The 23,912-nt window shown below is 40.7% G+C and overlaps 1 protein-coding gene across 3 annotated transcripts in view; it reads right to left on the reverse strand.

The window, feature by feature from the left end:
• Positions 1-23,912, reverse strand: part of RNF130 (ring finger protein 130) — a 142,586-nt gene that overhangs the window by 18,753 nt on the left and 99,921 nt on the right. Inside the window, exons 8-9 of one of the 3 annotated variants that reach the window (XM_053907615.1) lie at positions 22,086-22,179; positions 15,469-15,658 (exon numbers count right to left, since the gene is read on the reverse strand). The exons of 1 other annotated variant lie outside the window; for it this stretch is intronic. In XM_053907615.1, coding sequence (XP_053763590.1) covers positions 15,643-15,658; positions 22,086-22,179 — 110 coding nt within the window. In that variant the 3' untranslated portion in view covers positions 15,469-15,642. Of the gene's footprint in view, positions 1-15,468; positions 15,659-22,085; positions 22,180-23,912 lie in introns of those variants that run through there. One more of the 3 variants, XM_053907617.1, reaches the window with a different exon arrangement.

The following is a 23,912-nucleotide window of genomic DNA, read 5'->3' on the forward strand; positions in this document are numbered from 1 at the left end:
TCCCTCCTCTATTTTAAAAAAATATTTCTTCTTTTGGATAATTTTGTCATTCTATTTTTACCTCTATAAGTTTATTATATATTATTTTCCTATTCTTTCAGTGGCTGTGCTAGTCTAGAGACTATTTTACTACTGTTTTTAGTTGTCACCCTGATCACAACATGTATCTTTGATTTATTAAAGTCTTAATACAAATCAGTATTTTTACTTACTCCTGGGCAATGCAAATATCTAAAGAGCACTTTTACCCTCGTCTACCTTTTGTGCAACTGATGTCAGGTAATCTCCACAGGACATTACTACTGAGAGTTTTATACATCAACTGTCATTCAGGTTAACCAGTATCTACCATTTTCTCTCTCTTTAATCTTCCCGCACCTCCATGTTCCTGTATGGAATAACTGTCCTTCCTCCTGAAGAATTCCCCCTCGGTATTTGTGTTTGTTGGAAAACAGCTTGTTTGTCTGCTTTTTTATTCATTATTTTTGGAACGAAGCATTTCATTTATTTTATTTTTTACTGAAGTATACTTGACATACAATGTTATATGGGTGTCAGATGTACAACAGTGAGTGATTCAACAACCCTACAAATTATGTAATGCTCACCACAGTGTAGTTACCATCTGTTAGCACACAAAGTTATTACAGTTATTATTGACTGTATTCCCTATGCTGTACTTTTCATCCTTGTGAATTATTTTATATGTATTTATTTCTGATGGATTTTTTCCTAGGTATTTAGGTTGAGAGGGTTTTTTTCCCCGCTAACACTTCACGTCACTGTTTTATGGTTTTCATTGTTTGTCAAGACACCAACTATCAGTCTATTGCTATCAGTTCTATTGCTACTTTAAAAGTAACATATCTCATATTGAAGAAGGAAAAACAAAGCTGGAGGACTCATACTTCTTGATCTCAAAGCTACTATAAAAGTACGGTAATATAGTGTGGCATTAGCATAAAGATAGATCAATGAAGTACAATTGAGAATGTACAAACTCATATATTACGTTTTTTTAAATTAAAAAAAATTTGTTTAACGGTTATTTATTTTGAGAGAGACAGCATGAATGGGGAAAGGGCAGAGAGAGAGGGAGACACAGAATCTGAAACAGGCTCCAGGCTCTGAGCTGTCAGCACAGAGCCCGATGCGGGGCTCCAACTCACAGACCACAAGATCATGATGTGGGCCAAAGTCGGACGCTCAACCAACTGAGCCACTCAGATACCTCTGCTCGTATTTTAACAAGGGTGCCAAGACCCTTCAAAGGGGGAAAGAAGAAAGAATAATCTCTTCCAAAAGTACTGGAACAAATGGATATCCACATGCAAAAGAATGAAGTTGGACCCTTACCTCACACTAATACATAAATATTAACCCAAAATGGATCACACACCTAAATGTAAGAGCTAAAGTTCAAAGTTTTTGTGACCTTGAATTAGGCAATTGTTTCTTAGATATGACACCTAAAGCACAAGCTACCAGAGAAAATACAGACAAATTGGACTCAATCAAAATTAAAATTTTGTACTTTGTCTTTTTTTTTTTTTAAAGTAGGCTTCACACCCAGCACAGAGCCCAGTACACAGCTTGAACTCACAACCTGAGTTCAAGACCTAAGCCTTGAAATGACTTTTTTTTTTTTTTTTTTTTTTAAAGAAAACAGCAAGTGTTGATGAAGATGTAGAGAAACTGGAACTCTTGTACATTGATGGTGGGAATGGTGACCATAGGACCCAGCAATTCCACACCCAGGTATATACCTAAAAGAATTGGAGAGAGAGATGCAAACAGATTCTTGTACACTAATTCAGAGCAGCATTATTCACAATAGCCAAAAGGTGGAAGCAGCCAAAATGTCCATCAACAGATGAGTGGATGAACAAATTATAGTGTGTATATATGTACACACACACACACACACTGGACTATTAGCCATAAAAAGGCATGAAGTACGTGTTAAATGTGGATGGTTCCTGAAAACATCATGCTAAGTGAAAGAAGACAGACAAACGATTACATAATTTGTATGATTCCATTTACATGGCAGATCTAGAATAGGTATATCCACAGACAGAACACAGATAGGTATTTTCCTGGGGCTGGAGGGGAAGGTGGAATGAGGAGCGACTACTTAATAGGCAGAGGTTTGCTTTTTGGGGTGATAAAAGCTTTTTATAACTGGACAGAGGCAGTGGTTACACAACACTGTGAATCTACTAAGTACCATTATTCACTTTAAAGCGGTTAACTTGATGTTATGTGAATTTCTTCTCAATCAAAAAGCAGTAATATATTGTGGCGCCTGAGTGGCTCAGTTGGTTAAGTGTCTGACTTCAGCTCAGGTCATGATCTCGCAGTGCATGGGTTCGAGCCTCGCATCAGGCTCTGTGCTGACAGCTCAGAGCCTAGAGCCTGCTTTGGACTCTGTGTCTCCCTCTCTCTCTGTCCCTCCCCCACTCACACTCTGTCTCTCTCTGTATCTCTCTCAAAAATAAAGACATTAAAAACAAATTTTAAAAAAAGCAGTAATATATCTTTTTTCTCTGCTTTAAAGTTTTTGCTTTTCTTTTTTGTTTTACAATGACATATGTTAGTGTGTTTTACTTGAATCTGTGGTTTGATGTCTGTCAGTTTTGGAAAATTCTCAGCCATTTTCTCTTCTAATATTGCTTCTGCCTCAATCTATCTCTTTTCCTTCTATAACCTGAATTACATGTATGTTAGATTTTTTGTCATCATCATCTAAATTCTCTTGTGACCTTTTTTGTATTTTCTCTTTTTCCTTTTGTGCTTCAGGTTGAATATTTTCTCCTGACCTGTTTTCCAGTTCACAAATCCTTTCTTCAGTTATATTTAAGTTGATATTAAACCTTCTGTGAGGTTCCTACTTTCAGTCCTCACATTTCCATTTATCTTTTTTTTTTTTTGCTGCTTCCATTATTTCTGAAATTATCCATCTTGTTATCAGTTTCCTGTACATACTTGAAGTTATTTTAAAGTCTATTATATTTCTGATATTTGTATTTCTGTGGATCTACTATTCTTTGTTTTTCCTGTTTTTTGGTTGTTTGGTCTTCTAGTATGTCTGGTATTTTTGATGGCTTGTTGGACAGTACATATGAAAACTGTAGAGATAATCTGAGGCTGCTGCTGGTGGTATCCTCCTCTGGAGGATTTTCTATTGGGAAGGGACATATCACTTAGGCTATGGACATATCCTTCCATCCAATTAGAAATTAAGCAGATTCAAAGTTAGGCTTCAGTCTTTGAGAGGGTTAGTCAAATTCTGGTTCAACCTGTATCTAGTTCAAGGGTATAGCCCTTTGGGGATCCCAGTGGAAAGCCTAGGGTGCTTATCAGGGCTCCTTGTTCTTGGTGTGCTCTGAACTCCAAGTTACTGTCTCACAAGTCCAGTAAGACTGCCTGAGCTCTCCTCAGTCATTCACCCCCACATTCTGGTCACTTCTCAGCCATTGTTTACCAACTGGAAAATGCTTCAAAAAGAAAAGCAGTGTTGAACATTGGGTTCATATTGCCATACTTCCCTTTCCTCTGTGTTCTTGGCTCCTCAAGTTCTCACCACACTGATAGCTCTTCAATGCCTTAAAATAGAACATTAAAAAGATGCTTTTTCCAGATTCTCTGTTGTGCTTGGTATGATGTTGGAAGTACAAGCTAGTATGACATTAGCAGAAGCAGAAATGTGATCAACTTATTATTGATGACTTAGAGCCCCCATTCATGTGGCTTACAATCTTTCAGAAGTTTTCTTCAGAATCCTGAAATTGATTAATGCCATTAAAAAAGAAAAGAGACTTTGTAATTCCCTGAAAAATGTAAGTACTTTAATTATTATGGTGTTTTTCTATTTGCTGTCTTATATCTTTCTTCCCCAATTAGACCATAAACTTATGGGTACAATTCAGATGGATTTTATCTCTGTCTTTTCACATTATGCCAGCAAATACTCTACAGAATTGAATTGATTAGGATGCACACTATCCCGATCACATCACTAATTTGTGTCCAGATAGTTTTAACTTGGAACTCCCCTAGCATGACATAAAGAGGGATTTTGCACTAAGAAACAGACAAGAGGGGTGCCTGGCTGGCTCAGCCGGAAAAGCATGATTCTTGATCTGGAGGTCATGAGGTTGAGCCCCATGCTGAGTGCAGAGATTACTAAAAGTGGTATATAAACTTAAAGAAAAAAAGGAAACAGAAAAGAAGCTAGAAATTAACCACCAATTGCTATTTCTGTGTATCATTGATTTTAGTTGTTATATAGCCTTTGTAAAGATTATAAAGACTTAAAACAACTGAAATATTCATCAATCGAGAATTGATTCAATATACAAAGCATCTGTCAATATTAAAGAGAATGAGGCAGACAGATCCACAGGCACTGATATGGAATAATCTCCAAATACTGGGCAAGAAGAAAATTATAGTCTATGTGTTCTTTTTTGGCAAACCTATTGCTTCCTGTATTCTTGGTCTCAAACTGTGTTAAGTACTTGTTTTCTGATTCCGTTCTAGCAAAGAAGCCTGTCTCTGCTTTGAAACTGCAAGCTTTTGTGAGAAGAAATTTTAGGCAAACTTAAGGGAGTTGTTGATGTAGTTGCAAAAAGGGAACAGAAAACTGTAGAGTAGAGCCATTTAGGAGAACCTTGCAAGGTTAAGCTGAAGACAGAAAGCATTCACAAAAGCACAAGTCCTAATTGCTTACAAATGTAAATGTTAGAGCATCTTGCAACAGTGTGAGGTCTGGAGACTTCTGGACTTAAATGGTATAAAGTTTTCTTCAATGATGTTACATTCATTCTTAAATTACCTGATGCTAGGGGCACCTGGGTGGCTCAGTCTGTTAAGCATCTGACTTTGGCTCAGGTCATGATCTCATGGTTTGTGAGTTCAAACCCTACGTTAGGTTCTGTGCTGACAGCTTGGAGCCTGGATCTTACTTCAGATTCTGTGTCTCCCTCTCTCTCTGCCCCTCCCCTGCTTGCACTCTGTCTCTCTCTAAAATAAACATTAAAAAATTAAAGAAAAAAATACCTGATGCTAATTTGTTGCTATGGATAACCGTATTCCCACTGTCATCTGTGGCCCTCTTCTGTAGCTATAAGGTAGGGATTCTTTTGTTTGGCAGAAAGGCTGAAAAATGTCTTTTTTTTTTTTAACCCTTGGGCTTAAGGAAATTTAATAGATCAGTGACCAATTCATAACTTGTTCTAAAACTATGCGCAGAAGAGATTTTGTCGGGGAAGGACAATATGTAGATTAAGCTAACAATTATAAAGGTATGTATGAAAAAATATGCTTATATATGCACAAAATCTCTCTGCAAGTGCACACGTAAAACTTAGGCAACAGAGATTGCTGGGAGAACACTGAGGACTGCATCAGAGTGGGAGGGAGATGTACCTTCACCTTATACCCTTTTGTACTATTTTGACTTTTTTTTTTTTTACCATTTGCATTTTATTCAGGAAAATAATTTAAGATGATTTTTAAGTACAAGAAAAAGGGTTGAAGGGGGAAATTTTAAATTTATGTATAATTTCACAACAATACTGCAAGACAGATGTGTTATTCTTATTTCAGAGAGAGGAAAATGGATGCTCAGAGGTGAAATAACTACCTCAAAATCATAAAGCTAGAGCTGGAATCCAGGTAAAGCAGAATCCAAAGCAAAGGCATCTTTCAGTTTTGTACTCTTAAATGTTTATTTATGTGTGTTGAGAGAGAGAGAGAGAGAGAGAGAGAGAAAGAGTACGAGGAAGCAGAGACAGAGGGAGATAAAATCCCAAGCAGGCTTGATGCTCAGCGCAGAGCCTGATGCGGGCCTCAATCCCATGAACCATGAGATCTTGACCTGAGTCAAAATCAAAAGTCAGATGCTTAACTGACTGAGCCACCCAGGTGCCCCACGGTTTTATACTCTTAACACAAAAATACTTTAGATGGTAGTTATGATCAAACTGCAAAAAAAAAAAAACACAAAAAAAACAATATAATTACATTTAGTCAATATATTTAATTAATTAGTACAATTCAAATTCCTTAGATGCAATACTATTAACCGATTGAAGTTTTTTTTTCTTTAACGTTTATTTATTTTTTGGGAGAGAGGGAAGGAGGGAGGGAGAGAGGGAGGGAGGGAGGGAGGGAGGAGAGAGAGAGAGACAGAAAGAGAGAAAGAGAGATAGAGAGAGAAGCAGAGAGAGAAGGAGTCACAGAATCCAAAGCAGGCTCCAGGCTCTGAGCTGTCAGCACAGAGCCCGATGCAGGACTTGAACTCACAAGCTGTGAGATCATGACCTGAGCTGAAGTTGGACACTTAACCAACTAAGCCACCCAGGAACCTGACCAATTTAAGCTTTTTATTCCGTATAAGAAATGGCTACAATAAATGAGAAGGTATACTTTTTCTAAGGCAATCAAAATTCAATTAAAATTTAAAAACTTTCCAAGGACTTTACAAAAAAAAAAATCACTTTGATTAAAAAAAAAAATCACAATGTTGCTACTGCTTCTCTTTCTTTTCCAGAAATTCCAAAAAGATTATTACACCAGTGAAGACAGACAAGTCAACTTGAATGCTATTACCAACAGACCAGCTTGATAACTGAAGGACCCGGCAAATTATAAGGATTGCTCTCACTACAGAATCTTCCCCGTGTTCCTATAATTAATGTTACAGTATAATCTACAAAACTGTACCTTGTGCCTTCTTATAGAAATTAGACCATGCTCAAGTCTTCTTTATCCTGAGGCATCAAGAATTCCCTTGGAGTGAGGCTCCAGAGGGCAGGAGGGGGTCTCCTATCCCCCTTCCCAGAGCCCTCGTGTTCTATTTTCTCCTTATTTCTAGTCCCCTGCTGCAGGCCCTATCTCCAGATCAGGCAGATATATTTGCTCCAATGCGGTACAGCTTTGTTTTATCGCTATGCCTTAGGCTTACTGGTGGCTGCAGCCTATTGAAAGTGATAAATGACTAGAATTTTCACATAAAGCTTTCTTCTTATAAATCAGGAATTGGTGCTTGAGGCAAGACAGCCTTTCCAAGAGTCTTTTCAAAAGGCTGCTAGAGTTCTCACCTGGGCCTGGGACCTCTGTAGCCTCCAGGAAGATGAGTGCGTGCTGGCTGAACAGGAGGGAAAGGCAGTGGTGCCCAGTGGACCGAACATCGAACAGAAGACCAGTTGCAAAACCTCAGCAGGGCGGGGCCTTCCCTGGGCTGGAGGACGCCTGTGCAAGGCTTTCCCATCACCAACACCCCGAGGCACTTTTTAGGGATCAGTGCTTTTCATGTAAGAAAGGAAGCAACAGATACTACTGGGGAATACTATGTGCCAGGCACTTGCACAAGCCCCGTCCTCACTCTCCCGGCTCTGTATGGCTGCTACTGTGACTTGAACTCAGGGGCAAGACGTTGAGGCTGGAGGAGGCTATGTGACTGACCCAGCCAGGAAGGGGGCTGGTCCAGGCTCATAGCCCAGCTGCTGGACCGCACATTTGAACGTGGTGCAGATCACGTCAACCTCAACACCCAGGGGTTGCCTGCTTTGTGTGTCCATTCATCGAGCTGGCAGAGTAGGTGAGGTATGCAGAGAGGTAATGGAAATTCAGTGTCTTGCCCCAGGCTTAGCAGGGCCAGGCCTCCATGGGAAGCTAAATTCTCTGTGCTGTGGCTGTGAACCTCCTCACCTGTCCCTGGCTGTTTGTGCTGACTCCCAGCTAAGGAGGACTCCACTCCGGAGCCCAGTTCCATGTGGGAGCCTGAGTTCCAAGGGGGCATTTATACCTGCCTAGCAGTAAATGATGTTTGAAGAGTGTAGGTGACTCTGCCTGTTGCTCGGCAGCAGGAGCGCCTGCCCTGTGGAGACAGGACTCTGATGTTTCGTAGCTATTTGCAGTCTCAGGTCCCACTTGTTGGCACTGCACCGGGATCTGAGTGATGTTTCAAATGCCATTGGGATTACGCTTTCGTTTTTGCCTCTATAAACCTCCCCAACCCCTAAGATGCAGCTCTCCTCTACTGTAGTTAGGTTACACAAGTCACCAGAAGCTAGGTGCTAGAAATTCGGCCTTTCTGGGTCTGAAAAAAAGTAAATTGTGCCTTTGAATTCTGCAAGACCCTTCACCGTCCACCTGTTTAGGCTGGTCTTGTTTCAGCCATGTGTGGTGTGTGGTGTGTGGTGTGTGGTGTGTGGTGGCGGGGTGTGGGGATCATGAGTAAAGAAGCCTCTTGGAAGGAGAGGTCACGTCAGGGCCACCTCTGGCTGAGCGCCCCACTTCTGCCTCTGCACCCTGAGCTTAGGGGTGGCCTCCGCAGGGAAGGGCGCCATCTTGAGGCAGAGGGCAGAGACTCAGGGTGAGAGAACCCCTTTCCCTTCGGTCAGCAAGACCAACATGTATTTTCCTCAAAAGGAACTTGTATGAAAACCTTGAAGGTAAAGGAAACAAGAGTAAGGGAACTGGGTATGTTTTGCAGACTTACTAGATTTCTCTTCAGTTCCCTGGAGCCCCCTCAGAGACTGGCCAGGCTCTTGCCACCAATTTTACACACCCATCCTGGGCATCTTTTCATCACTGAAGTGTGCTTTTACCCCTCCTTCTCAGCCTGTGCTCGGGTTTGGCAGCCACCCTCGCTCTTGTGACCTCTACCTGCCTTTTCCACTCCTCAGAAAAGACAATGCTTCCCCTCTCTGAGCTGTCTGCAGGTGCACTGGTGCAGGTCTCCTGTATGGATGCTCTCCTGTGCTGGGTGAATTCTCCCTAGATGTCTCCTTACCCATGTGTTTCTAGAATCTTCTCATCATAGGCCCTACTGTTTTCAGCCTATTTCTTGCTTGCTGGCTTGTGTGCTAAAGCAGCTTCTGAGCCGTGCTGTTCTAAGCCGGCACCTCTACCTACTTTCTTTAGTGACTCCATTTATTTAATTTTAGGTTCCAGTCTGCAACTATTTCACACTTTCCAAAAATGCATGAGCCTCCTTAAGGCTCCCCACTGGAAAAGCCACGGTCTGTAACAGCCCAGGACACCTCTCACCTGCTTGTGTCCTTGACCCCAGGCATCATACTTCTCAGCCTTTCCTACCACCGAGCATTGTGCACACAGGGCCCGTGGTCAGGATGCCCCGTGATCTGCCCTGCCACTTGATGAGCTTCTCTGAGGTGCAAAACAGAATGGGGTTTAAGAACACAGCCGTGGTAAGTTACTGGATTTCTCTAAACCTGTTTCCTTGTCTGTAACATGGGGGTTAACAAAAGGGTTGTTGCAAGGATTAAATGAGTTAATGTGTGAAATGCTTAAAAGAGTGAGTGCCTACCATATAGTAAGCACTAGATGTTAGCTATTATTGTGATTAATCATTAACTTTAAAAAGTGTGTGTATATACACACATGTACACAGAAAGAGTACGTGCATGCATGCACTAGCTCAGCCCTCAAATAGTTCCCTCTGTTCATGGTCCTGTTTCTTCCCTGAACCTTAGAATTCCATAAGAGTGAGAACCATGCACACTTTCCAAATGCTGGCCCAATGGTCTCAGGGCTGGAGTGTGGCTGGTGGTCAGCAACGTTATCCCTGGGCTGCTTCCGTTTCTGACTTTGCCACTTAATAGGTGAGCAATCTCCGGCCAAGTTTCTGGATATTCTCTAAGTTTCTTCATTTGCAAAAGAAGAAAGAACTATCCCTTCTCTGATTGGGATGTTGCCAAGATAAAGATTATCATGTATGTAAACCACTCAGCATGGTGCCTGCCACATCCTGGGAGATCTGGGGCTGCTAGTTTTTTCCTGCCCAGCTTCACAGCAGAGTTCTGGAATGGCAGTTTCTATCTCGACTGGATTCTTTGTTCTATTTGTTGCCATTAGGTTCTATTCTTAAACTGTCCTGATAAGGAATTTAACATAACCGAATATTTTTGTAGATAAAAAGTCAAAGAACCATCAGGATCTTTTCTCAACTATTTAAAAAGTCTACAGTTAAAAAAAAAAGTCTACAGTTACAACCCAGCTGGCTGAAGAGAAATTAGATTTAATCCCATGGGGCTTCAGCGGCTATAAATGTCTGAAGCCATCAGGTAGATGATCAGGGAACTGCTTTCCTGTGGAGGCTCTTTGGACTGTAGACTGTATTCTTACCCACCTTTTGTCTGTTGTAAACACTGAGTCTTCCTTGAAATAAAACTCTTGAGAAACACTTTTTACTTTTGGTATGTGTAGAAAACAAAAAGCAAAAACCACCTAATTCTTTAGGATTATAAAGTTTTCCAGTAAGGGCTTCAAAGTGAAATATCAATCTGTTCCAGACTAATTTCTGGTCATCTTCTAATTTTTAAAGTAGTAAACAAGAAATGACTCAACTTTATATATTTCTTCTATTCATAAAGCTGACTTCACTGTTGGTAGCGCTGTGACTGTGAAGAAATAAGCAACTGCCTTTGGATGATAATTTGAACTCTGATTCTAAGGAACCAAAGCCCATGTAAAGGATAACACGTGCAAACACATGCACACATATACAACATACCACCTTCAGAGTTAACAGAGACCAAGACTAATTGAAACATAAAAACTTAATGATGCCAGTTAAACTTCAAAGCCATAAAACGGTAGGTTCAAATTTCAATGGCAGGTGACAAATCTTTCCTAAGACTGATGGAAAGCTCCATCCTGTTAATTCACTCATTTCATTTCTTAGCTCTTATAAAAATTCTGTATTTGGCCCTGAAAAGCACCTACTATTTTAAAAAAGTCTTACTCTCTGCTAGGGCTTGAAACAATGTGAAAAGGCAAAAGCACATTAATAGAGACAGTAGCATTGTCATTAAACACTCTTACATCTCCTGCTTATGAAGGAAAATCACAACTCACCATAAATGGGAAGGAGAGCAAAGGGAACAAACTAGGTTAATTTTTACTGAAATAAAGTAAGGTGGGGAGGAACTATCTTACTAATTTATGAAAATACTGCTAGAAGAAAAAAATATTTTGTAGGTATTGAGGAAGAAGCCAACCTCAACACAGCCTGCTCTAGAGAATAAGGTTAAACACTCAGGTGAATTCTCTAGCATACAGAGTCGGCTGGAAATACCAGGAGAGCCACTGAACCAGTGAATCTCAAGGGATAAAGATGTACTAAATAACCTCTGCGGCTTCTGAAAATCCTTTAACTTACTCATGCACCTAACAACAGGGCCCCAGAATACATAAAGCAAAAACTGACATAATTGAAGGGAGAAACAATAATAGATTCAACAATAATCATTGGAATCTTCAGTACTCCACTTTCAATAACAGAACAGCTAGATCGAAGATAAAAGAGGAACAAGAAAATTGAACAACACTATTAAACAACTAGAGCCAACAGACATCTACGGAGCACTCCACCCTATAGCAGAATATGTATTTCTCTCAAGTGAACATGGAACATTCTCCAAGACAGACCATATGTTAGGTAATAAAACAAGCCTCAATATATTTAAAATGATTGAAATCATACAAAGTATATTTCCAACCACAATGTAATGAAATTAGAAATCTGTAAGAGAAGGAAATTTGGGCAATTCACAAAGATGTGGCATTTAAGCAACATACTCCCCTAAACAACAAATGGGTCAAAAGAGAAATCACAGGGAAACTAGAAAAAAAAATTGGGATAACTGATATAAAACCCACAACATACCAAAACCCTATTGATGAGCAAAACTGTGCTTAAATGAAAACTTACAGCTGTAAATAATTATATTAAAAAGAAGAAAGAGCTGAAGTTTTTCCACTTTAAGAGAGAAAAAAAGAGAAAGAAAAAACTAGGCCCAAACCAAGCAGCAGAAGAAAGTAACAAAGATCTGAGTAAAAATTAATTAAATGCAAAATAGAAAAATTGGCAAATTAATGAAACCAAAAGTTAGTTCTTTGACAAGGTCAAAATTTGCAAACCTTTAGCTGAATTGACCAAGCAAAAAAGAAAGAAGACTCAAGTTACTAAAATCAGGGATGAAAGAGGGGACATTACTACCTACACTGCAGGAATAAAAAAGGATTACAAGGGAACCTTATAGACAATCATGTGCCAATGAATAAAATAAACTTGATGAAATGGACAATTACCTACAGAGATGCAAACTATAGGAACTGACTTAACTAGAAATAGAAAAGACCCGTAAAAACTAAAGACAGTGAGCCAGTAATCAAAAAACTACCCACAAGGAAAAGTTCAGAGCCAGATGGCTTCACTGGTGAGTTTTACCAAACAAATGAGAATTAACACCAATCCTTCTCAAACTCTTTCAAAAAACAGCAGAGGAGGAAACACTTAATAATCATTATATGAGGCCAGCAGTACAGATACTAAAGCCAGAAAAAGAAATCACAAAATTATGGACCCATACCTCGTATGAATACAGATGCATAAACCCTCAGCAAATACTACCAAACTAAATTCTGCAACATATAAAAACATAATCCCACTGTGACCACTTGCCTGGGGATTTATCCCAGGAATGCAAGGTTGGCGCAACACATGAAAATTGATCAATGTAATACATTAATGCAAAAAAGGACAAAACCTATAAAATAATCACAATAGGCACAGAAAAAGCATTTGACAAAATCCAAAACTCATGATAAAAACACTCAACAAGTTAGAAACAGAGAGGAACTTTTTCAATCTGATAAAGGGCATCTATGACAATCCCATAGCTAACATCATACTCAATGGTGATAGTCTGAAAGCTTTCCCCCCAAGATAAGGAACAACACATGGATGCTGCTTGCACCACTTCTATTCAACATTCCACTAATGGAGGGTCTAGCCAGGGACAATTAAGCAAGAAAATGAAGTAAAACGCATTCAGATCAGAAAGAACATTAAATTATCTCTATTTGCAGATGATATGACCTCTTATATAGAAAATTCAAAGGCATCCACTAAAAGGCTATTAGAGCTAGTAAATGAGCTCAGCAAGGTTGCAAGAATAAAAAATCCATCATATTTCTACAGAAATTAAATAAATAAAAAGGCATCCTCTGTTCATGGATTGAAAGACTTAATACTGTTATGACACTACTACCTAAAACGATCTGCAGATTCAGCATAATCCTGATCAAAATCCCAGCTGGCATTTTTGCAGAGATTGAGAAACTGATCCTAAAATTCATATGGAAATGCAAGGGGCCTTGGATAGCCAAAACACTCTTGAAAAATAACAAAGTTGGAGGACTCACACTTCCCAATTTTAAAAACTTAGTACAAAGCAACAGCAATCAATATCATGTGATACTGACACAAGGACAGAAAAGGACACCAATGGAATAGAATTGAGAGCCCAGACATAAACTCATATATTATGCTTAACTGATTTTTGACAAGGGTACCAAGACCTCCATGGGGGAAAGAATAATTTTTTCCAACCAATGGTACTGGGACAAATGGATAGCCACATGCAAAAGAATGAAGTTGGTCCCCTACCTCACACCATATACAAATTTTAACTCAAAATGAGTCAAAGACCTAAATATAAGAACTAACCTATAAAACTTATGTTAAATTTTGTTAAAAACTTGTTAAATTTCCTGTCATCTTGAATCAGGCAATGATTTTACACACATGATACCTAAAACACAAACCAAAGAAAAAGCCAGACAAACTGGACTCCATCAAAATGAAATACCTGTATTTTGAAAGTTACCACTGAAAAAGTGAACAACTTAAAGAATAGGATAAAATATTTGCAAATCATAGATAAGAGTCTAGTAATCTGGAATACATAAAGAACTGTTATAAGTTAACCACAAAAAGACAATCCAACTGAAAAAACAGGCAAAGGAGTCAAGCAGATCTTTCTCTAAAGACATTCCAGTGGCCAACAAGCACATGAAAAGCTGCCCAACATCAGTAGTCACTAGGGAAATGCAAATTAAAACCAAGTCAAAATGCAAATAATAAGGTGACATTTTGTACCCACTAGAAATGGCTAGAATTTTTTAAAAAGTTAAATAATAATAATGTGTTAGGAAGAAGAGAAATTGGAACTCTTGTACACTGCTGGTGGGCTATCCACTGCTATGGATAATAGCTTGGCAGTCTTTCAACAAGTTCTAGAGTTGCCATATGACCCAGCAATTCCACTCCCAGGGACACACCCAAGAGAACTGAAAGATACATTCACACAGAAACTTGTACAAAAGGTAGAAGCAACCCACATGTCCATTACTGGATGAACAAGATGTGGTATATTTATCCACACAATGGAATTATTATTCAGCCAGAAAGGATAAGTACTGATTCATGCTACAATATGGAAGAACTTGCAAATGTTATATTAAGTGAAAGAAGGCAGACACAAAAGGCTACACACTGAACAGTTCTATTTATATGAAATGTCCAGAATGGGTAAATCCACAGAGACAGAGAGTGGATTTGTGGTTTCCAAGCTGGCAGGGTGAGCGGTGACTGTTAATGGGTATAGGGCTTCTCTTAGGGGTGATGAAAATGTTCTAGAATTAGACAGTTGTGATGGTTGCACACCCTTGTGAATATACTGAAAACCACTGACATGGCTTATCCTTTAAAAGGGCAAATTTTATGGTATGTGAATTAAATCTCAACAAAATAGATAAAAATCTTCAACCCCTTACCAATTTGAGAATGACTGCTGTAGTGAACCCATTACTGATGGGATCAAATTCAGATGGGAATTTGGGAGTAAATTCTCATCCCTCAGGCATACTGATGCAAAAGGTTGAGGATTCACTGCTTAGAATGTTTACACATACTGATAATCCTTCAAGCATATGATTCAATAGAACATAAACTATTTTAACATTCTTCTTGTCAATACAGCAAAAAAGATTTCCACTTGTAAAACTGCTCTCCTCCAACTTTTTAGAATTTGCTGCTTTAAAAAAAATACTGTACAAACTAGGGAGAAAAACACCTTGGACAGATATAATTTATTACACATCGGTGTGTATTTTGGAAAATTTTCCATAGACTCATTCCTTCATCCCACGAGTATTTATTGAGCACTTACTATGTGCAAAAAGCACTCTACTAGGCACGGGAGGATATAGAGGCAAGCGACACAGCTAAATGTCCCTGTTGCTGTGGGGCTGATGTTCCAGTGGAGGCAGATCAACCATGTTCTTCTGGTGGAGCAAGAGATTATCAGACAGGATGGTTACCTTGAAGCAAGTCTACTGGAGTAACTCCACTGGGTGCTTGAGTGGGCATTACTGCACAGGACGTGCTCACGCTCTGGTCGTATTTGGGCACCAGGAGGAACCAGTGTGAAAATACCAACAGGAGCAGCATCACTGCTCCTCCTGTGGGGGAGTCATGAGCACAGTTTGTCTCTGAAACACACATAAATGAAACTGGGGTATGTGATCTCCAGGTCGGCCTTCCGATCAATCACAGGTGGGTGAAAAATACTCAATGGCACGGTCTTTTTATTTTATTACTTATTTATTTTAATACAAAGCTTTGGCATTAGCAATTTTATGAAAAAATAAAATGTACTAAAAATAAACGCTTGTGTGGCATGATTGGTAAATGATGCACAAAAATAGGTTCTTTTTTCCTTCAAGGCAATCAGTCAGAAAGCAGTTTTTTTTTCTTCTTCAAAACCACTCTACCCTGTGGAACAGAAGGGAAAAAAAGAGGTCAAGAATTAGTTAAAAGGGAGTGGCCAATATTTTAAAATAATGGAGAAAGTGATCTTAACTGAAAAGTGGGCTGGGGCTGTCCCCCACCATTTCCCAGCCCCATTTGGGAAAGTCAGTAAGCCATTAGCATTTTCCTGAACTCAGCAGCTTCAGATCTGTGGTCAAGTGGCTCAGTCACCTTAGAAATGTGTTAGTCCCCCCACAAGGAACGCAGGGAAAAGCACAGGCTAACCAGCATCCTGCTTAAAAATGCAGGGATGATTATCATACAATTCACAACTTTTCCTGGTTTGAATGCAAGTTCTCGGTGCTGAGTGTCCTGAAATCTGCAGCTATCTCTTTAAAATAGGATCCCCCTTTATACCTGGGACAAGAGTGTCTATGTTTATTTTGAAATAAAATTTGTGAAGTGTAGACTTCTGGGACGTGTGGCTCTCTTACGGGACTTCCCCAGACTGTATGTGCACGTGTCCCTAAATCCGGTGTCTGATGGTGCCCGGGGTCTTGGGAAGCCCCCTGCTCTGCCCTGGGGCGGACACCACCCCTCCGCAGCCTGGCTCTGTGGGACGGCCCTAGCTTCCTGAAGCTTCGCGCAGCTGGTTCGCTTCCTTGGTACCCTGATTCTGGTCTCTAGTTGTGCTCTTTTCTCTCTGCTCAGTTCTAGACCCACACTTCGAACCGCTTAATCTCTGGACACCACACAACTCTCCAGCATCTCTGGATCTCCTTCCTCAGCTCTGTAGTCACTTAACCTCCCACCTCCAGTCTCTCCCAGGCCAAGGCAACTTCTAAGGAATCATCTTTGTGCCAAAAGGCCTCAGATATTACCTACTGCTTATAAGGGCACAGTCCAGATTCTGTAGTCAGCCTACTGCCTCCAGCAGACACATCAAGCCCACCACTCCCTGAACCAGTTCTGCTTTTTCCTCTTTGTGTCCTAAATTATGCCTGGCCTGGTTCCTGAGTGACTCTCTCCAGGAAGCCTCTGTTAACTCCCCAGGGGGCAGCAGGTCCCCTGTGTCTGTGTGACACCGAGAGGCTCTGCCATCACTCCCACTAGTGCCTAAGCCTGAGCACTGTGCAGCACAGCCCCATTCCCACAGCGCCCCTGCAGGGCAGGGCCTGGTGCCTTGGGAGGGTTGGCGGGGCGTAGCAGGAAGGCCGCTCACCACCTCACACTGTTCATCGCAGTCCACTTGAAGATCACATACCGATTTTATAAAACTTCCTCAGAAAAGTAAAGTATTAGGTAGGAGAACTTTCAATGGGTGAGTCAAGATTTTTAAACTTAATTTTGCTCTTCTAAGAAACTATAAGCTAATGTAGCTGTAAGAAGGTTAAAGGTACTCGTGGGGGAAAAAAAAAGACAGTGAGGGAGTCCAATCAGGGGTCCCCACTGCCTTTAACTTTCTTTGTGCCATCACATTTCTAAAAAGCCCACTGTGTCCTCTTCCACTACATTATTTCTAGCCCTTAAATGGCTTACTGGAGCAGGCAAAGACCAGCAGTGTAAAGAAAGAGGTGGGCCCAGAAATGCTGGGCTTGAACCCCAGGCCCTCTTCCTATGGCATTTCTCAGGGGTCACGCAGCTCCTCTGGGCCTCACTTAGGTTATTTTGTGTACATATCTCAGGCTCAGAGTGGCTGAGAGGAGAAAGAGGTGGATTCATTATCAAACTGGGGGTAAGTTCAAATCTTTGCTGGCGCTGCTATAAGGAAGACTGTCTCAGAAAAATAAACAATCAAAGATGGGTACCAGTGTAACTAAGCAAAAGGTATTCTGTTGAGAACCAGAAATCCAAAATTCTTTAGATCCGTGTTTCTCAAACTGCAGGCTGCAGACTATTACTGGACTGTAAAAATCAATGTGGGAATTCATGACCAGTATTAACAACAACAAGGTACAGAGAGGAGATCAGAGAATAAGGATGTAGTAAGGGAGGTGTTTGTGAAACTTGTTTCAGTTATACACATGTGAATATGTCACAATACAAAATGTAGTTCTTACAGTGGCAGGTGGTAAAAAAAAAAAAAAAAAAAGTTTTAAAATAGTTTTGATAGTTAAGGTTCTAAAAGGGGCAGCCAGCCAGCAGGGCATGCAATACCTCTTCTTGGGCTCTGATCCCTCCTAGGAAAGGACAGACAACTGAAGAGGGACTCTCAGAACTGGAAGGAGCCTCAGACTTGCACCTGACACAGGGTCTGCCTCTGAACAGTGCCGGCCTTGTGGTTTCTGTCACATAAGCAGGTTCTGGTAATTCACCAGCTCTCAAGGTATCCCGTGTCATGGATGGACACTGTTGATCGGCAGTTAAGTTCTTTCCTATATTAGGTGTTACTCTACCTCTCCTCTGTGGATGTCTCCAGAGCTCCTGAACTACACAGTAAGCACCCTCCATATGCACTGGTTAGTCATCACGAGACTATTGTGAGTGTTATAAGGGCAACCTGGGTAGAAACAGAGTTCCACACAGGAGTAAGTTCTTGGGAAGCACTCAGTCAACAGCAGCTAGTCTCATCTGTGGGAGCCCTTCAAATACATCCCTCACATCACCCTCATCTTCACTCTTCTGAGCCAAGCACCCTCAAGACATAAAGATGATTACATTTTCAGATCCTTTTATATTGAAATACGTCAATGTTCGTCTTAAAGAGTGTGTGTAGATAACTCAGAAATACTGAAAAGAGGTTCAAATAAAAACATCAATTCCTCTGATCTGGCTCATAAATGTCTATCACTGCACCTCAGAGGCCACCAGTGCACCAGGAATATTGGTGGGGACAACTCGGGCCTGCTGCAGAGCCAGGCTTCCTGGTCTTGGGCTGTGCTACAGGATTCTATACTTATTCCAGTTATTTTACCACACTTCCTCCGGTTCAGATGGTTTTGAATCTTGAACGTCTGGACTACACTCCCGGGCAGATCCTTGGGCACGAGTTCTATGAATACAAATCTAGGAGCTGTGGAGGATACTTAGCTGGACCTCCCATTTGTCTGAAACCCTCCTGCATCATCTACCTTATCTCACAACTTGCTCCTCGAACAACAATGAAAAACACTGTCTTTTCTTATGTTGAGGGACAAATAGGCTGGTACAGATAAAAGCTGGTAAATGTTGGGATATAACGAGGTTTTCTGAATAATGAAGCAGAGCAGTAAACCTCCTTTGGGAACTGAAGTTCACTACCCTTGCTCACTGAGGTACTACGAAACAGGGGTATGAGAAGATCATATGTACAAATATATTTGTCTTTCATTTATTTGCTTCTTTGACTACCAACCTGTTTATATTTGCAAAGCCTCAACATTCACTAGATTTGTCTGCAGTGTTAAAAAATTAAAGCACAATTAGTCACGGTTGAGTATTTAAATAGTATTTCATACAATAGAAGGGGGGTGACCTCAGATCTGTGGACTTCTGACTGACCTCAGAGTTCAGGCAATAGTACAAGCCCTGGGTCACTGTGCAGAACATGGTGAGGGAGGTGCTTTTGCCCCTAGCAGGGCAGGAATCGGTGCTCAGCAGCCATGCCTGGGCCTGTGTGGGTTCCACGTGCCTGCCCTTACACGTGGCCCACATGGCTTCATCTTGCAGGGTTTCACCAGTGACTAGACTGGGTCAAAGTCTTGCTGAAATCACTATATACAAGTTCAGTGTGACATTGTCAAAAGAGTAAACTATAATAGTAGGTAGTATGCGTACAGGTGAATTTTACTATCAACTTCCAGACAAATCACATGTAAAAAGATGGAAATCTATTTATATAGGAGACTATCTTACAAATGGATGAAGTTACCTAGAAAATTAGAAACAGCAATTAAAATGAAGACAATCTCATTTTGGCTGTAAGTTTTTGGTAAATGCAAAAGGGAAATAGGACAGATTTCAAAGAATTCATTAATGAAGAATAATTATAAATTTATTTGCTAGAAACTTTTCTCTGGAATTAAAGTTGCATAGGAATTTTTTTAATCAACATTCTTGGGAAGGAGACATTGAGTAAGAGTGACTATCATCTTTCCATTATCTTCCACAATTAAAATGGCCTTTAAGATATTAAGTACTTCATGTTGTATTAAAAAATCAACATATAAAAGCACAACAGGAGAGAAAAACATCACCCACAATTCTACTAAATTAAGATAATCACCATTAATATTTTGGTGGCCATTCTTTCATACATCTGTATGCATGCACACACACACTCTCTCTCTCTCTCTCTCTCTCTCTCTCTCTCTCTCTCAATGGGATCATGAAAATTGTCCTTCAGAGTAGTTCTGACTGAAGGCACAGAAATAATACTCAAATGAACAACTGCGGTATCAACCTTCTACAAAGGCTAATGGGAGAAGGGTCGGCCTAAGACATGGATCTAACATCTATGCTTAGACTGAGTCATGCAGGCATTTATGCATGGAACTGAAGTATCATGGCCCCAGGTACTTTGATTTCTAAAAGGTAACACATCTAGTGAGCCTTCTCTAAAATATCTGATGCATGAACTGAGCATCTGGCAGATCCTGAGTGGCAGCAAGGTGACCATTAAATCACATCATGATTCTCTAAAAGTGCCCAGAGTGCCTCTATATGCTGTGACTGGTTTTTGCTCATTTGTGAAAGTTTTAAGAAGTGGACTTACACTACCATGGACTCTGATGGGGTCAGCATGAGAGTAAGCAAAAGAGGTGATTGTAGGTGAAATAACTCTTCCCTCCACACAGGTCTGAATCATAGGCACTTACTGAGCTCCTATGATTCTATACTGTTTCATGGAAGAAAATTAAAATCATTTGCCAAATGATAAAGGCAGATGGTCATCTCATTCACAGAACTTTGAAAGAATCTCGGTGGAACCATTAAGCTAACATTTATTGAGCACTTATTATGTACCAGGCACTGTGCTAAGCACTTTACATGCGAATTCACACAACCTAGGGTATGCTCCTACCATTATTCTTGTTTTCTCCATGACTAAAATGAGCCTCAGATAAATACAGCTGCCCAGGTCTCCCAAGCAAAAAATGGAAGAGCAAGGAGTCAAATCCAGGTTATGTCTCACTCTAGAGCCTGAGCAATTCACACTGTGCTATGTTGAAGTAAAACTGCATCAGGTGGGTTGGCCTGTTGGATGACTGGCCACAACTACTTGCCTGAAGGCTGAAGAATGCCAACCAACCATGGCATCCTCCCAACGTGTCAGGGATGCCAAAGGGCCCTTCTTACAAGTATCCAGGCAACAGATCAGGTTAGAGATAATAAAATGATGTCATGGTAAGTGCAGGTTACTTGCCCATTTGTTTCTACAGCTGGACAAGGAGTGTTCAATTAAATCAATTACATGAGCTTGGCTGGTTATGAATCAGTTAAAATGCCAGGACATAAGTGAGTGTGGAGAGCACATGAATGCCACCTGTACTAATTTAGGTTCCTACTTGGGCTGTGTCCTAGGGCTACTCTCATCTCAAAATTTTTTTTCATGGATACTGGTAAAAGAAAGGACTAAAGAATACTTTACAATGCCCTAAATTTAAAACAAAACCAACAAAACCAAAAATAAAATAATAATAATAAAAAAATAAACCTTTGTTTTATCTTATCCCCATGGAAAGTTACTTGGAAAATCACTGGATCCAAATGGGACTTAAGAGTAATCTAGCCCAATTTTGCCTACTCTGAACAACCTCTAGCGGCCCCGACAAGTAACATGCAGCTTCTTCCTGCGTTCCTCATCCTGGGCACTCCCCATGGCAAACCAGCTCACGGGGTAAGTAGTCTCACCGACAACTGTTCTTCCTCTTACAGAGATGAAATTTGCTTTCCTGTGACCTACCCCTTTGGTCCTCATTTTGGCCCATGGAAATACCGTTTATGCTTATTTTCTTTGCCCCCCTGACAATCTTCCTACTCTTTGGAAACAGTGGGTCTTCCCGATTGCTTCTTTCTTAGAGGCTAAACATCCAAGTCACTGTCCCTTGACTGTAGGCCAGGGTGCCAGTGTTCCACCAAAAGCTAAGTATTTAAGAATCCAGGTCAGGTCTGGTGAGCACACAGTAAAGTGGGATTTTCCTGTCAATGATCAGGACATAGACATTCTTTGCACCCTATGACTGTGCTGGTTCCCCTGGAGTTTGCATTACACCGCTGCTGTACTCTAAGCATGTGGCTAACAAAAGCCCTTGGATCTTTTCTCCAGTGAGCTGTTGTTGCTGAGCAAGGTGACCTCCCGATCTGTGTTACTGACTAAAAATATATGGTCAAGAAATACACTTATTTTGCTAGGTATGGCGTCATCAGGATATGAAACTAGTGAAAGCCAAATTTCACCATCTTTATGAAAATTACAGGGTTTCTTGGGATCATCTGGCACATGCAATCCAAAAAATAATTTGTTACTTACTCATTAGCATTCAAGCTAGCTGTGGCTCTGATGATCATGTAGCAGAGTGTGAGAGCACTGAGGAGGCCAAAACTGGCAATAATAAACCATTCTTCTGTTGACAAAGGAAAGGGAGGAAATCACTCTGGGGAGAAGGCTTAAGTCAAATCGATGTCAACATTTCCCTCAAATGCAACGAAGCAGACGTCAACGGAGGTGTAAGCCAAGACTGGCCCAAGGAAGTGAAGCAGGAGGTTTGCCAGAGAGCTACTAACTGGAGAAGGTTAGTGGAAGTAGTGGTGAAAAGCTGCAAGGGAGAAAGGAAAGCATGGCCCAAACATTTCTTCCAGTTAAGGTCCTGAGGTTTGTGAAGAGTGTGGCCACCAAAAAGTGTGCAGCAGAAATAATGCATATAAAATTGCACGTGGACACAGAGTTTTAAATGGCTACTTTAGATGACAGTAAAGTGGACCAGCCATACTTCTATAACCTTTCCTTCTTCATTCTGTCACTTCTGCATGGTTGTGCCACTCATACGGAGTAGAGGTCCCAAAGGTCCTGTGGGTACTCCACGCAGTCCGCGGGCTGGCCTTCCGTGGCATTCGGGTCTACCTTCTTTTCTCTTAGGCACAGGTTTACTTACAGTCTTTATTTACAAAGGACATCTTATTGGTTCTCTCCTGGGAAGAACTACCCTTCATACTCCCGCCGGCGGGAAGCAAGCACTGGCTGCTTTGGCTGTGTCGAGCACAAGTAGGAAGGGAAGGGAAGGTGACTCACAAGGTACCTGGCCCATCAAAGAGTTGGAAAAAAACCTCTGAAACACAGAACTCTAGGGTTTTTTATCTAGTCTTTCTCTAGATCCGGGAAGTCAGTTAATATTTTCCCTTCTTTTCAAAGCCTGTATGTCAAGGTAACGTTCCCAAAGTACTATTTACTGCGAACCTTGAAAATAACCTGAGAACCAATCTATAAAATATTTCCTAGTATATACACTAACTAGGGCTGGTTTAACAAGGTGGTACACAGCAAAGTCCCCTATGTATCTACAATAAGGCAGAGAGAAGACATTTATACTTGGAATGCCAAAGTTGGGTATGTAAAAGCTGCGTAGAACGTGAGGGTTTCTCAGTCTGGTTTCCATGAATCCTACAAATGTGCAAAATTGTGTGTGCCTAGGGATTTTTCTAGAATAAGGTTATTATACTTTCACTGGATTTTAAAGGTGGTGATCTTCAAAACGTTAAGAACTGGTCTTCAGGATTGCCAGGATGATGAGTTTGTTCTAGAAGCGTTTCTTGGCCATCTTGATCTGTATTGTTATAATGCTTAGCAAACTCTTTGGTTTTTGGTTAACAGTGCAGCCACTGCTTCCTGGATTACAAATTCTTCATCAGTACAGTAAATTTATAAGGTTTTAATTTCAGTCCAAATGAACATTTAAGAACCCATACAAAATCCACCATCTTTACCTGCATGTATTTTAAGTTAGGAAAAATGTGTCCTGGCATTTAAAAAAATTCAGAGATGACTGGTCATCAGTATCAAGAAGCTTAACACAGAGTTATTTTTTTCTTCTTAGAGACCTTTGTACATGATAAGCAGACTAACTTTTGGAACTTCAGTGATGTCTGTGTTTCTGCATACTGAACATACCATCCATAGATGTATGGCATTTCAGTTATAAAAACTAGTAACCAAAATGAAGCAGACCCCATCACAATGCCCGGTGGGTCCAGCAGTCTGCTGAGGCCGGAACACCAGTGTGTATTTAGCACAGTGCCTTGCACAGTGGGTGCTGAGCGGGCGCACTGTAGCTGGTATGACACTACAGAGCTTTGAAGGCAA

This window comes from Panthera pardus, unplaced genomic scaffold (genome assembly GCF_024362965.1).
Source record: "Panthera pardus isolate Hobbes unplaced genomic scaffold, ASM2436296v1 HiC_scaffold_2, whole genome shotgun sequence".
Taxonomy (NCBI): domain Eukaryota; kingdom Metazoa; phylum Chordata; class Mammalia; order Carnivora; family Felidae; genus Panthera; species Panthera pardus.